At 37.7% G+C, this 16,262-nt stretch overlaps 1 protein-coding gene across 1 annotated transcript; it reads left to right on the top strand.

Annotated features, from left to right (window-relative positions):
• Positions 1-1,618: 1,618 nt before the first annotated feature.
• Positions 1,619-2,539, top strand: LOC308432550 (olfactory receptor 2A14-like; the record flags this gene model as incomplete). Its single annotated transcript, XM_080932328.1, has 1 exon — positions 1,619-2,539. One exon carries the CDS (start codon positions 1,619-1,621, stop codon positions 2,537-2,539), a length of 921 nt encoding a protein of 306 aa, XP_080788454.1.
• Between the last annotated feature and the right edge of the window lie 13,723 nt (positions 2,540-16,262).

Raw genomic sequence — 16,262 nt, 5'->3', positions numbered from 1 at the left:
TTTATATAAAGATGTTTCTTTTACTAAGTGAAAAATTACTCTTTTAATGTTACCTAATAGTAATATATAGATTTGGGGTTATAAATGTTTCAAATAAAATTGCATTTTTAGGTTAAAATATTAAGCATGATTTTAAAATATAGAATTAAAGTTGTTTCTATGGGGATTTCTATGTGGATAAACATAATGCAACATCACATGTCTAATAGACTTTTTAAGTGATATATTCTCCCAGCACTTTCATAACCCACCTTTGTATTCTGTATGGACAGACGCAATGCCCTTTAAGGAAAAGCTCTCTAGGATAAAAAAACTATTACTTTCAACTGATAGCATTCTTGTATATTTCTCAGGGTATATATAATAAAGCAAAAGATGTTGGCCAGTTAATGTGTGATGAGAAAGATTCAGAGAAGAAATTTTGTGGGCATCTTATTTGCCAAACTGCAAAGACACTGAGGTCAAAAGATTGTGACATATCAAAACATAAATTAGGTTTTGCCCCATGTTGTTATTATATTAAGGAAAAGAACCAAACAAAATGTAATTAAAATGAAGTCATTGCTTTACTGTTAATGTAAACTGTTTTGCATTTTTGGTACTTTAAGAAGATTTAGAATGAAAAATTTAAGCTGTATAGTCATATGTCAGTGAATGACAGGTTTTGTCTAAGAAGTATGCATCAGAGGACTAAGTCATTGTGTGAGTATCACTGAGTGTATCCATCGTAGACTAAGATGCAATGACTTCATTAGGACAGATAATGTTATGGGACAACTATCTACTTGGACATACTACATGGTACATAGCTGTACTTAACATATATGTATGTGTCCATTGTATATGCTCAAAGTATCCTTTAAATCATGACTAAATTGTGTATTGGTTATTGGTGAAAAAGAAAACAGAACTCAAAATAAAATACCAAAATTGTACATAAAGACAGGCAAGCCCAGAAAATTAAGTGAAAATAACTACTCCATCTTGTCAAGACTGTCTCTCTTCAAATCATGTGATTTGTCAAGATGCCCATACTGAAATGAAACCAGAAAATATAAATATTCTAAAACAATGCATGTGTGCACATTTGGAAAGAACTCCTCTTACATAGGGCACACTAAAACATAAAGTGCTAACATTGATTTTATATGCTGATATAAACAGAAACATATTTTGATTTTTAGACATTTTTTGTTTGTTTATTTTTTTGTTTGCTCTTTATTGCATATGAAGGGATATGGGTATGAGTGTGTGCATGGGTGTGCTCAAGAATGTTCATATAAAATGGGTATGTCTCCAGAGTATGTTGAAGTCAAAGAATGACTAGTACAGTTGGTTCTCTCTTTCCATTATGTGGGTCCAGGAACTGAACTTAGGATGTCAGGCTTGACTGCAGGCTCCTTTACCCATTGATCTATCTCCCTAAGACACAACAGGACATTTTCCTCATTTTTGAAACTGTAGTAAAGTGAATTCTGTACCATAGCTGAAACAAACCCAAGGTTCCATCCTAGGTGGTACACTTCAGAATGTTTTCTCTATTATAATATTAAATACTTTGTATTTTTAATTCCACAGCTCTGACCTTTTAGTGTGAACAAGGTCTTTATACAGGAGAATGAGAGCCAACCAGACATGGATCACAGAGGTAACTCTACTGGGTTTCCAAGCTGATCTAGCTGTAGAATATTTCCTCTTTGGGCTTTTTTCTCTGTTTTATTCCTTTACCCTTCTTGGAAATGGAGTCATCCTTGGAATAATATGCCTGGACCACAGACTACACACACCTATGTACTTTTTTCTCTTACATCTGGCCATTGTTGACATGTCTTATGCTTCAAATAATGTTCCAAAGATGTTGGCAAATTTTGTAACTCAGAGAAGAACCATCGCTTTTATTCCGTGCATAATGCAAACGTTCTTGTATCTGGCTTTTGCTCACATAGAGTGCCTGATTTTAGTGGTGATGTCCTATGATAGATTTGTGGCCATCTGTCACCCCCTACACTACACTGTCATCATGAACTGGAGAGTGTGTACCATCCTGACTGCTGTTTCCTGGATATTTAGCTTCCTCTTGGCTCTGGTTCATTTAGTTCTCATCCTGAAGCTGCCTTTCTGTGGGCCTCATGAAATCAATCACTTCTTCTGTGAAATCCTGTCTGTCCTCAAGCTGGCCTGTGCTGACACAACACTCAATCAAGTAGTCATCTTTGCAGCTTGTGTATTCATCCTAGTGGGACCACTGTGCTTGGTACTGGTCTCCTACATGCGCATCCTGGTGACCATCCTGAGGATCCAGTCAGGGGAGGGCCGCAGAAAGGCCTTCTCCACCTGTTCCTCCCACCTCTGTGTGGTAGGGCTCTTCTTTGGCAGTGCCATTGTCATGTACATGGCCCCCAGGTCCCAGCACCCAGAAACACAGCAGAAGATTCTTTCCCTGTTTTACAGCCTTTTCAACCCCATGCTAAACCCCCTGAGAAATTCCGAGGTCAAGGGCGCCCTCCGGAGGTCACTGTTGAAGGAGAGATCAACGTGAGAGACATAAAGACCAACTTCAGTGGATAACATTTCTTCCTGTCAAATACAGTAGTCGGCATTTCTTTGCCTTCTTTATTATAAATATCCCCATAAAACAGAATATTATAAGCTATATGGTCACATAGAGTCCTAAGACCCTGGATTGAGAAGTCTGGGATAACAGCCCTATACTTTTTAGACTTAGGAGCCAGAAATTATAAGATCTATATAAGTCTTAAATACTCGAGGATTAAGACTGTGACATTGAGAGAGTTTTCCCATTCTTATACCCAATTCTTTTTTTTTCAATTTTATCAGATATTCTCTGTAATTACATTTCAAATGTTATACCCTCCCCCGACTGCCCTACCTCCTCCCCCTCAACTTGCTTTCATGAATGTGCTCCTTCTCCCAATCATCCTCTCCACCTCAGTGTCTTGGCTGTTGATAATGTTGTTCTTCCCATGAGGATACAAACCTTTGAGCTATTTCAGTACTTTCTCTAGCTCTTTCATTGGGGTCCCCATGTTCAGTCTGATGTTTATCTGCAAGGATCTTTATCTGTATCTATATGACTCTGGGAGAACCTCTGAGGAAACATCTATGTCTGGCTCCTGCCAGTAAACACTTTTTGTTACACACAATTTTTTTTTCACTATTTATTTATTAATTTTACATGCCAATCTCAGCTTCTCTCCTCACAACCACCCCCCCCACATACACACGGCCCCTCTTCGATTCCTCTGAGAAGGAGGAGACTGCCCTGGATATCACCCCACCCTGGTGCATCAAGTTACTGCAGGAATAAGTGCACCCTTTTTCACTGATGCCAGACAAGGCAGCCCACTTAGGGGAACAGGATATATAGGCAGGCAACAGATTAAAAAACAACTCCTACTCTGGTTGTTGGGGTAACCACATGAAGACCAACCTGTGCTTCAGCTACCTTTGTGTGGGGCAGCTAGTTCCATCCCATGCTTGCTCTTTGATTGTTGGTTCAGTCTCTGGGAGCTCCCTAGGTTAGTTGACTCTATTTAGTCTTCCTGTGGCTTCCCTACCCTCTTTGGGTCTTTTATTCTTCCCCCAACCTTTCCTCAAAACTCTCACCCTCCACCTAATGTTTGGCTGTGAGTCTCTGTATCTGTTTGCATAGGCTGGTACTGACCTGTTGCAGTAAATATTAAAATGATTGTTTATTCTTTTATCGGCTCCCTGTGGTCTTACTCCAAGGACGCCACTCTAGTTTGGAGCCAATCAAATGAACGCTAGCCAAAATCTCCATGTGGTTGCCTTCCAAGGTGGTGCACTCTGCCCAACCTGTTGCTTCTTTCCCAGGTGGATACAACCACCCCAGCATGTTCCTTTACTCCATCACCAGGCACAAACATGGCTCCAAAGCTCGGTAGCTTTTCAAGCAGGTTTTTATATTAAATTCTTAATCTACAAACCCTCTAGATAATAAGGCTACATCTAGTGGACAAAGATACAAACTGCCCATCTATGTGAGATTTTAAAAAGACCTATAGAAATGCTTAAAAATATTCAAAACGCTCAGGACATCTGCCACCAGAAACAGCAGAGATACAGGGACACAGACCTGGTGAGATTGTGCTGCGAGTAGCCAGAGTACAGAGAGTTCTGGGCCAAATTCATGGAAAGCATGCCTACCCCGTGCCCCCCGATTGCTTCAGGGGAGCAGGAACTCTGTCATAGAGACTGAGTTTCCACCCAGAGGACCCCTGCATGTGGACCAAATGCTCAGGCCATCTGCAATTATGAACAGCAGAGATACAGGGACACAGGCAGGTACACAGGAGAGACGAGAACCGAACACTGACAACAAGACCACATATAATCACAGACAATAAGATGGCAAGAGGAAAGCAAAAGAACTTACCCAAGGGAAGCCAAGACAACCTGGCAACACCAGAACCCAGCTTTCCCATCACAGCAAACCAAGGAATGCAAAACACTCCAGAAAAAGAAGACTCAGACCTTAAATCACACCTAAACACTATGATAGAGATCATGAAACAAGAACAAAAGAAAGTCATAAAAAATAGAAGCTTTTAAAGAGGAAAGAAGAAAAAAACTCAAAGAAATTAAAGAACTAGAGGAAAACAGAACCAAAGAGATGAAGGAATTATAAAGAAGGAATTTAAAATGGAAGCGTAAACAATAAAGAAAACACTAAAAGAGACAACCTTAGAGGTAGAAAACCCAAAAAAGAAATCAGGAGTGACAGATGCAAGCATCTCCAACAGACTACAAGAGATGGAAGAGAGAATCTCAGGGGCCAAAAAGAAAACATGAAAAACATAGACAAAACAGTAGGAGAAGATGCAAAAGCCAAAAAGCTCCTAACCCAAAATGTCCAGGAGATCCAGGACACAATGAGAAGACCAAAACTAAAGATAACATGAATAGAAGAAGGCAAAGAATAACAGCTAAGAGGCACAATAAATATCTTCAACAAAATCATAGAAGAAAACTTACCTGCCCTTAAGAATGAGATGACCATGAGCATAAAACAAGCCTACAGATCTCCAAATGGAGTGGACCAGAAAAGAAATTCCTCCCACCACATAATAATCAAAACACTAAGTGCCCAAAGCAAAGAAAGAATACTAAAAGCAGTAAGGGAAAAAGGTCTTGTAACAAATAAAGGAACACCAATCAGAATCACACCTTACTTCTCAACAGAGACTATGAAAGCTAGAAGATTCTGGAAAGATTTTATGCAGACCCTAAGAGAACACAAGTGTCAGCCCAAGCCGCTTTACCCCGCAAAACTCTGATTGCCATAGATGGAGAGACCAAGATATTTCAAGACAAAACTAAATTTACACAATATCTGACCACAAACCCAGCACTACAAAGAATTATAGGTGAAAAACCCAATTCAAGGAGGGAAACTACATTCTAGTAAAAACAAGAAAATATCTAAGCAAGAAAACCAAAAGAAGAAAGACACACAAGTATAATTCTACTTCAAAATCAAAAATAGCAGGAAATAGCAACCACTATTCCTTAATATCTGTTAACATAAATGGACTCAATTCACCAATAAAAAGATATAGGCTATCAGACTAGATACATAAAGAGAATCCAGCATTTTGCTGAATATAGGAAACTCATCTCAGAGACAAGACAGACACTATCTCAGAGTAAAAGGTTGGGAAAAATCCTTCCAATTAAATGGCCCCAATAAGCAATCTGGAGTGGCCATTCTAATATCAAATAAGATAGATTTTCAACCAAAAGTTATCAAAAAAGACAAGGAAGGACACTTTTTACTTATTATGGGAAAAATTTGTCAGGAGTAACTCTCAATCCTTAACATATGTGTGCCAAATACAAGATGACTCATATTCATAAAAGAAACCCTACTAAAGCTCAAAAAATATATTGTACCCCACACAATAATAGTGAGAGACCTCAACATCCTAAACCTACCAATGGACAGATTATGGAAACAGAAACTGAACAAGGACACAATAAAACTAGCAGAGGTTAGGAAACAGTTGGAATTAATAGATATCTACGGTACATATCATCCTAAAACAAAAGAATACACCTTTTTCTCAGCACCTCAGGGCACATTCACCAAAATTGACCATGTAATTGGTCACAAAACAAGCCTCAATAGTTATGAGAAGATTGAAATACCTCCATGCATCCTATCAGATCACCATGGTCTAAGGCTGGTCTTTAATAAAAACAAAGACAGCAAAAAGCCCATATACACATGGAAAACTAAACAATGCTCTATTAAATAATAGCATGGTCAAAGAAAAAATAAAGAAAGAAATAAAGGATTTTCTAGAATATAATGAAAATTAAAACCCAACATACACAAACATATGGGATGTAATGAAAACTGTACTGACAGGAAAACTCTTAGCTCTGAGTAATGCCAAAGCGAAACTGGAAAGAGGATACACTAGCAACTGCACAGCACAGTTGAAAGCTCTAGAACAAAAGGAAGCAGATACACCCAAGAGGAGTAGACAGCAAGAAATAATCAAATTCAGAGCAGAAATTGACTAAATAGACACAAAAAGAACCATTCAAAGAATCAACAAAACCAAGAACTGGTTTTATGAGAAAATTAACAAAACTGATAAACCCTTAGCCAGACTAACTAGAAGGCAAAGAGAGAATATCCAAATTAACAAAATCAGAAATGGAAGTGGAGACATGACAACTGAAACTGAAAAAATTCAAGCAATCTTCAGATCCTATTACAAAAGCCTATACTCAATAAAGTTGAAAAATCTGGAGGAAATGGTTGAATTCCTAGACAGATACCAGATACTAAAGTTAAACCAGGACCAGGTAAATGATCTAAATAATCCCATGTCATCTAAAGAAATAGAAGCAGTCATCAAAAGTCTCCCAACCCTAAAAAGCCCAGGTCCAGATGGGTTCAGTCCAGAATTTTATCATACATTTATTGACGACCTAATACCAATACTCTCCAAACTATTCCACAAAATACAGTCAGATGGAACACTACCTAAATCATTTTTTGAGCCCAGAGTAACTCGCATTCCTAAACCACACAAAGACCCTACAGGGAAGGAGAACTTCAGACCAATCTCACTTATGAACATTGACGCAAAAATATTCAACAAAGTCCTTGCAAACTGAATTCAAGAACACATCAAAATGATCATTCACCATGATCAAGTAGGCTTCATCCCTGGGATGCAGTGATTGTTTAATATACAGAAATCCATCAACAAAATCCACCATATAAACAAAATAAAAGAAAAAAAAACCACATGGTCATCTCACTAGATGCTGAGAAAGCATTTGAAAAATTCAATACCCCATCATGTTAAAAGTCTTGGAAAGAACAGGAATCCAAGGCCCATATCTAAACATAATAGAAGCAATATATAGCAAACCAATAGACAACATCAAACTTAACAGTGAGAAACTTGAAGCAATCCCACTATAATCAGGGACTAGACCAGAATGCCAACTCTCCCCCTACCTATACAACATAGTACTGGAATTCCTCTGGAGCAATTAGTCAGCAAAAGAAAATCAAAGGGATTCAATTTGGAAAGGAAGAAGTAAAAACATCACTGTTTTTAGATGACATGATCCTGTATGTAAGTGACCCCAAAATATGACTAGAGAACTTCTACAGCTGATAAACAAGTTCAGCAAAATGGGTAGATATAAAACTAATTCAAACAAATCAGGAACCTTCCTCTACTTGAAGGACAAATATTTGGAGAAAGAAATTAGGAAACAGATAACATTCACAATAGTCACAAACAATATGAAATACCTAGGTGTGACTCTAACTAAGCAAGTGAAGGACCTATATGACAACAACTTCAAATCTCTGAAGAAGGAATTTGAGGAAGATATCAGAAAGTGGAAAGATCTCCCATGCTCATGGATTAGAAGGATCAACATTGTAAAAATGGCCATGTTACCAAACGCAATCTACAGATTCAAGGCAATCCCCATCAAAATTCCAACCCACTTCTTCATAGATTTGGAAAGAGCAATATGCAATTTCATTTGGAATTAAAAAATACCTAGAATAGTGAAATCCATCCTCAGCAATAAAAAAAACATCTGGCAGAATCACCATCTCTGACCTTAAGCTATATTACAAGACAATTTTGTTAAAAGCTGCATTCTACGGAGATAGTCACATGGATCAATGGAATAGAATAGAAGATCCAGAAATGAACCCTCACATATATGGTCACTTGCTTTTTGACAAAGGAGCTATAAACATTCAATGAAAAAAGGACAGCCTCTTCAACAAATGGTAGTGGTCTAACTGTCACTCAGTATATAGAAGAATTAAAATAGACCCTATCTTATCTCCTTGTACAAAGCTCAAATGCAAGTTGATCAAAGATCTCCACATTAAACCAGATACACTGAAATTATTAGAAGAAAAAGTAGGGGAAACCTTAGAATACATAGGTACAGGAGAAAATTTCCTGAACAGAACACCAATGGCTGTTTCTTTAAGGTCATTTATTGACAAATGGGACTTAATGAGATTGCAAAGTTTCTGTAAGGCTAAGGACACTGTCAAACAAACAAAATGGCAGCCAATAGATTGGGAAAAGATCTTTACCAACTCCACATCTGATAGAGGCCTAATATCCAAGGTATACAATGAACTCTACAAGTTAGGCACCAGAGAATCAAACAACCCTGTTAAAAAATGAGGTACAGAGCTAAACAAAAAGTTATCAATTGAGGAATATGGAATGGCAGAGAAGCATCTGAGGAAGTGCTTGAAATTCTTAGCCATCAGAGAAATGCAAATCAAAACAACCCTGAGATTCTACCTCACATCAACCAGAATGGCTACGATCAAAATTTCAGATGAGAGCAGATGCTGGCGAGGATACAGAGAAAGAAGAAAACTCCTTTACTGTTGGATACAAACATTATGGTACATTTACACAATGGAGTACTACTCAGCTATCAGAAACAATGACTTTATGAAATTCTTAATAAAATGGATTCATCTAGAGAATATTATCCTGAGTGAGTTAACCGAGTCACAAAATAACAGACATAATAGGCAGTCATTGATAATTGCATACTAACCCCAGAAAGTTCTGAATACCCCCAGAAACAACCTACAGACTGTATAAAGTTCAAGAAAAACAAAAGCTAGAAAAAAAGAAAAATCATTATGTTTAATCTTTACACACCAAGAAAACTTTGACTATTTCCAGGTTACATCTTGTTTTACATGTACTTTATGCTCATTGTAACTACTAAGATTTTCAGGCATACTATCAAACCTTTAAAAAAATCAAGTATTGACAAAAATGAATTCATATACTTTTATATAAAAATACTTTTAAAATCTCTACATTTGTCTTTTTTAAAAAAGTAAAGTTGTTCAATTTAAAAAAAAAAATTCATAGCTACCTATTACCAATTAAGATCACCTGGATCAGAAACTTCTGGCCCAAAGCCAGACCCGGCATAGTTTCATCAGGACTAGCAGCCTTCTCACAGGTTGTGAACACCCATAAGACCTGCAGGAAGGCTGTCTACACTAACCACAGAGGTTAGTCTACACTCCCTCTCCACTATCTTGAAAGAGGCTGCCCTGAAATCTCAGGGCATTGGTGGTGCTGCCTAGGACAGACACTTTCAGCCTAAGGTCAAAGCTGACCTAGTTGCACCAAGACTGGGTATTGCCATCAGAACTTTATCCTACCTAGAGAGCCAAACACCCAAGAGCAATCACTCTCTATAGACCATGGGCCGATAGATCCACAAGAAAGACACGTTGCAGTCAGAGACAATAAGATCACCTAGTTGCACCAATAACAAGATGGCAAGAGGCAATCTTGAGAATCTAAGAAATGAAAACCAATAGAACCTTGCAGCATCAGAACCCAGTTCTCCCACCACAGCAAATAGTTGATATCCCAACACATCACATTAAAATTTAGACTTTAAATCATACTTCATGATGATGATGAAGGTCCTCCGGAACCACTTAGATAACACTTAAAATTACAGGAAAACCAGAAGAACATGCACAATCAAGTTGAAGCACTTAAAGAAAAAAAAAACACTTTTTACAAAAAAATCACTTAATGACCTACAGGAAAGCACAAACAAACATGTAAAATAAATTGAAAACACAAATAGAAACAATGAACAAATTACAAAAAGAGACATCCCTGAATCTCAAAAGCAGAATATACTATTGTAAACACTGGCACAATTGTCAGAGAAAATGCAAAAATCTAAAAGATTCTAACCCAAAAGAAACAGAAAATCTAGGACACAATGAAAAGACCAAACCTAAGAATAATAGGTGTTGAAGAAAGTGATAAAAGGCCCAATAAATATCTTCAACAAAATTATGAAAGATAATATCCCTAACCTAACAAAAGAAATGTCCATGAACATACAAAAAGCCTACAGAACCCCAAATAGGTTAGACCAGAAAAGAAAACCTTCCCACCACATAATAGTCAAAACAACAAATGTTCAAAACAAAGAAAAAATATAAAAGCAGTAAGGGAAAAATGATAGGTAATATATAAGTCAGACTGATCAGAATTACAGGAAACTTTTCAACAGAGACTATGAAAGTTAGAAGATTCTGGACTAACATCATACAGACTCTATGAGAACAGAAATGCCAGCCCAGATTACTATTTCCTGCCAAACTCTTCAATTACCATAGATGGAGAAACCAAGATTTTCCAGGACAAAACCAAAATTGCACAGTATGTGCCCACAAATCCAGCACAGAAAAAGATAATAGATGGAAAACTCCACAACAAAGAGGAAAACTTCACCCTAGAAAGAATAAAAAATGAATCTTCTTGCAATGAACCACAAAGAAGAAATGCATACAAACATAATTCTACCTCTATCAACAACAATAGCAGGAATCAACAATCTCTATTCCTTAATATCTCTAAACTTTGATAAATGCAATTCCCTAATTAAAAGACATAGATTATAAATCTGGATATGTAAACAGGACCCAGCATTAGGCTGCGTACAGAAAACTCATCTCAGCAACAAAGACAGGCACTACCTTAGAGTAAAAGGTTGGGAAAAAGCTTTCCAAAAATAGTTCCAAAAAGTAAGTTGGAGTAGCCAGTAGCCATCATACTATAGACTAAAATAAATTTTTAACCAAACGTTATCAAAAAAGATAAGAAAGAAAACTTTTCTTTTTTCAAAGGAAAAAACAATCAAGATAAACTCTCAATCCTGAAGACCTATGCTCCAAATACAAAGGTACCCATATTCATAAAAGAAGCTCTACCAAAGCTCAAAGCATATATTGTATCACAGACAATAACAGTGGGAGACATCAACACCCCAATATCACCAATGGACACCATGGATGCAGAAACTGAACTGAGACACAGTGAAACAGAAGTTATGAACCAAATGGACATCTATAGAATATTTTATCCTAAAACAAAATAATATACCTTCTTCTAAGAACCTATGGAAGCTTCTCCAAAATTGACCATATACTTGGTCACAAAACAGTGCTCAACAACATACAAGAAAGTTGAAATAATCCAATGCATCCTATCAGATCACCATGGACTAAACCTGGTCTTCAATAACAACAGAAACAACAAAAAGCCCATATACACATGGAAGCTAAACAATGATCTACCTAATGATAGCTTAGTCAAGGAAGAAATTTTTAAAAAATCAAAGACTTTTTAGAATTTACCAAAAATGAAGACACAGCATATCCAAACTTATGAAATACAATGAAAGCAGTGCTTAGAGGAAAAGTCATAGCTCTGAGTGCCTCCTAAAAGTAACTAGAGAGAGCATACACTAGCAGCTTGACAGCACACCTGAAAGCTCTAGAACAAAAAAGAGCAAACACACTAAAGAGGAGTAGATGGCAAGGAATAATCAAACCCAGAGTAGAAACAAAGCAAACAGAAACAAAAAGAACTATACAAAGAATTAACAAAACCAAGAGTTGGTTCTTTGAGAAAATCAACAAGATTGATAAACCCTTAACCAGACTAACTATAGGGCACATAGAGAGTATCCAAATTAACAAAATCATTAATGATAGAGGAGACATAACAACAGAAATTGAGAAATTTTAAGAAATAATGAGCTCCTACTACAAACGCTTTTACTTAACCAAACTAGAAAATATGGAGAAAGCGAACAATTTTCTAGACAGATACCAGGTACCAAAGTTACATCAGAATCAGATAAACTACCTAAATAGCCTTGTGTTTTCCACCTATAATTCGTTGTAGTGCTGGGTTTGTGGTCAGATATTGTGTGAATTTTGATTTGTCTTGAAATATCTTTGTCTCTCCATCGATGGTGATTGATAGTTTTGCTGGGTATAGCAGCTTGGGCTGGCACTTGTGCTCTCTTAAGGAGTGCATGATGTCTGTCCAGGCTCTTCTAGCTTTCATAGTCTCTGTTGAGAAATCGGGTGTGAGTCTGATTGGTCTGCCTTTATATGTTACCTGACCTTTTTCCCTTACTGCTTTTAGTATTCTTTCTTTACTTTGGGCACTTGATGTTTTTACTATTATGTGTCGGGAGGTATTTCTTTTCTGGTCCAACCTATTTGGAGTTCTGAAGGCTTCTTTTATGCTCGTGGTCATCTCATTCTTGAGGGTAGGGAAGTTTTCTTCTATGATTTTGTTGAAGATATTTACTGTGCCTCTTAGTTGATACTCTTCTCCCTCTTCTATTCCTATTATCCTTAGGTTCGGTCTTCTCATTGTGTCTTGTATTTCCTGGACATTTTGGGTTAGGAGCTTTTTGTTTTTTGCATCTTCTCTGGCTGTTTTGTCTATGTTTGCAATGTTGTCTTCTGCCCCCGAGATTCTCTCCTCCATCTCTTGTAATCTGTTGGAAATGCTTGCTTCTGTGACTCCTGATTTCTTTTTTTGGTGTTCTGACTCTAGGGTTATCTCTTTTAGCGCTTTCTTTATTGTGTCAATTTCTGTTTTAATTTCCCTCTTCCATTCCTTTATTTCTTTGGTTCTGTTTTCGTCTCGTTCTTTGAGTTTTTTGAGTGTTTTTCTTGTTTCTTCTTTAAAAGCTTCTGAATCTTTTTGCTTTTCCTCCCTTTCTTGTTTAAGTAACTCTATCAGCGTCTTGAGGCATGTTTTCAGGTCTGTGTCTTCTTTCTCTGGAGTGTTTGGAATTCCTATGTTTGCTACTATCGGAGAGCTGGGTTCTGGTGTTGCTAGATTGTCTTGGTTTCCTTGGGATATACTCTTTCTCTTTCCTCTTGCCATTTTGTTGTCAGTGATATGTTCTTGCCTTTCCCTTGTATCTGGTCTGTGTCCCTGGTACACTTTCCGTGTGCACTCCTCAGAGATCTCTCTACTCCCCAGCAGCCCAGGTTCCGGGTGGCAGCTGGGACAGGCTCTGCTCTGCGTCCTGAAGTCACCCCCGGGTGGGAACAGACGTTCCTAAGATCTGTTCCTGGTCACAGTTGCTCAGCCTGTACGAGCCGCCTTTCCGGCTGGTGGTTGGGCCAGGCTCTGCTCTGCGTCCTGAAGTCCTCTCCGGGTGGGAACAGAAGTTCCTAAGATCTGTTCCCAGTCACAGTTGCTCAGCCTGTACGAGCCGCCTTTCCGGCTGGTGGTTGGGCCAGGCTCTGCTCTGCGTCCTTAAGTCCTCTCCGGGTGGGAACAGAAGTTCCTAAGATCTGTTCCAGGTCACAGTAGCTCAGCCTGTACGAGCCGCCTTTCCGGCTGGTGGTTGGGCCAGGCTCTGCTCTGCGTCCTGAAGTCCTCTCCGGGTGGGAACAGAAGTTCCTAAGATCTGTTCCCAGTCACAGTTGCTCAGCCTGTACAAGCCGCCTTTCCTGCTGGTGGTTGGGCCAGGCTCTGCTCTGCGTCCTTCTAAATAGCCTTGTAATCCCTTAAAATAGGAGCAGTCATCAAAACCCTCCCATCCAAAAAAAAAAAAAAAAAAAAAAAAAAAAAAAAAAAAAAAAAAGAAAGAAAGAAACAGGAAAGGCTGGGTTTAATGTAGAATTCTATCAGGCCTTCATAGAAGACCTAATACACTCAAAACTATTCCACAAAATAGAAACAGCAGGAATAATACCCAACCCACTCTTCAAAGCTATAATTACACTCATACTTAAACCACACAAAAACAATACAAAGTACGAGTGCATTAGACCAATTACCTCATGAGCATTGATGCAAAAATACTCAATAAAATTGTTACAAACAATCTAAGAACACATCAAAATGATCATGGACTATGATCAAGTAGGCTTCATCCCAGGAATGCAAGGATGGTTCAATATACAGAAATCCATCAATGTAATCCACTATATAAACAAACTCATTGAAAAAAACCACATGACCATCTCTCCAAATGCTGAGAAATCATTTGACAAAATTTACCACCCCTTCATGTTAAAAGTCTTGGAAAGATCAGGAATTCAAAGTTCATACTAAAACATAGTAAGAGCAATATACAGCAAACCAGTAGCCAACTTCAAAGTAAATGATGAGAAACTTGAAGCAATCCCACTAAAATCAGGTACTAGACAAGGATGTCCACTACCTATTCAACATAGTACTGGAAATACTAGCCAGAGCAATCAGACAGCAAAGAGATCAAAGGGATATAAATTGGAAAGGAAAAAGTCAAAATATCACTATTTGTAGATAAAGTGATAGTATACTTAAATGACCCCAAAAAAATCTACCAGAGACATTTTGCAGCTGATAAACAATTTCAGCAAAGAGACTAGATATAAAATTAACTCAAACAAGTCAGTAGCCTTTCTCTGCTCAAAAGATAAACAGGCTGAAAAAGAAATTAGATAATTGACTTCACAATAGTCACAAAGAATATAAAATATCTTGGGGTGACTCTTACAAAGTAAGTGACAAGGACTTCAAGTCTCTGAAGAAGAAAATTGAAGATCTCAGAAGGTGGAAAGATTTCCCATGCTCATGGATTGGAAGAATCAACATAGTAAAAATGGCCATCATGCCTAAGGCAACCTAAAAATTCACACAATCCACATAAAAATTCCAACTGAATTCTTCACAGAGTTGGAAAAAGCAATTTGCAGACTTAATTCGAATAATAAAATCCCAGAAGAGCAAAAACTATTCTCAACAATAAAAAAAATCTTTTGGGGGAGTCATCGTCCCTAACCTCAAGATGTTATTACAGATCAATTGTGATAGAAACTGCTTGTTATTGGTACAGAGACTGGCAGGTAGATCAATGGAATAGAATCAAAGACTCAGAAATGAACCCATATACCTATGGTCACTTGATCTCTGACAAAGAAGCTAGAAACATTTACTGGAATGAGGAGAGCATCTTCAACAAATGATGCTGGTCCAATTGGCAGTCAGCATGCAAAAGAATGCAAATTAATTCATTCTTACCTCCTTATACAATGCTTATGTACAAGTAGATCAAAAACACCCACATAAAACAAGGCTCACTGAAATTAATAGAAGAGAATGTGGGGAAAAGCTTAGAATACATAGGCACTGGAGAAATTTTCTAGCACAGAAGCCCAATGGCTTATACTCTAAGATCAAGAATTGACATATGGAACCTCATGATGTTGAAAAGCTTCTGTAAGGCAAAAGACACTCTCAAAAGGACAAATGGAAACCAACAGATTGGAAAAAAATCCTACATCTGATTAAGGGCTAGTATCCAATATACACAAAGAAATCAAGAAATTAGACTCCAGAGAACAAATAATCCTATTGAAAAATTGAGTACATAGCTAAGTAAATACTTCTCACCTGATGAATATTGAATGGCTGAGAAGCACCTAAAGAAATGCTCAACATCCCTAGTCATCAGAGAAACACAAATCAAAACAACCCTAAGATTTCACCTCACACCAGTTAGAATGGCTCAGATCAAAAACTCAGGTCACAGCAGATGCTAGAAAAAATGTGGAGAAAGAGGAACACTCCTCCACTGTTGGTGGGGTTGTAAGCTGGTACAACCAGTCTGGTGCTTCCTCAGAGAATTGGACAGAGTCGTACCTGAGGACTCGGTTATACCACTCCTGTGCATATACCTAAAAGAAGCTCCAACATCTAACAAGAACACATGCTCCATCATGTTCATAGCTGCCTTATTTATAATAGCCAGAAGCTGGAAAGAACCCAGATGTCCTCCAACAGAGGAGTGCATACAGAAAATGTGGTATGTATACACGATGGAGTACTACTCAGCTATTAAAAACA

This window comes from Micromys minutus (assembly GCF_963924665.1).
Source record: "Micromys minutus genome assembly, chromosome: 18".
Taxonomy (NCBI): Eukaryota; Metazoa; Chordata; class Mammalia; order Rodentia; family Muridae; genus Micromys; species Micromys minutus.
This window is presented reverse-complemented; position numbering and strand designations above follow the sequence as displayed.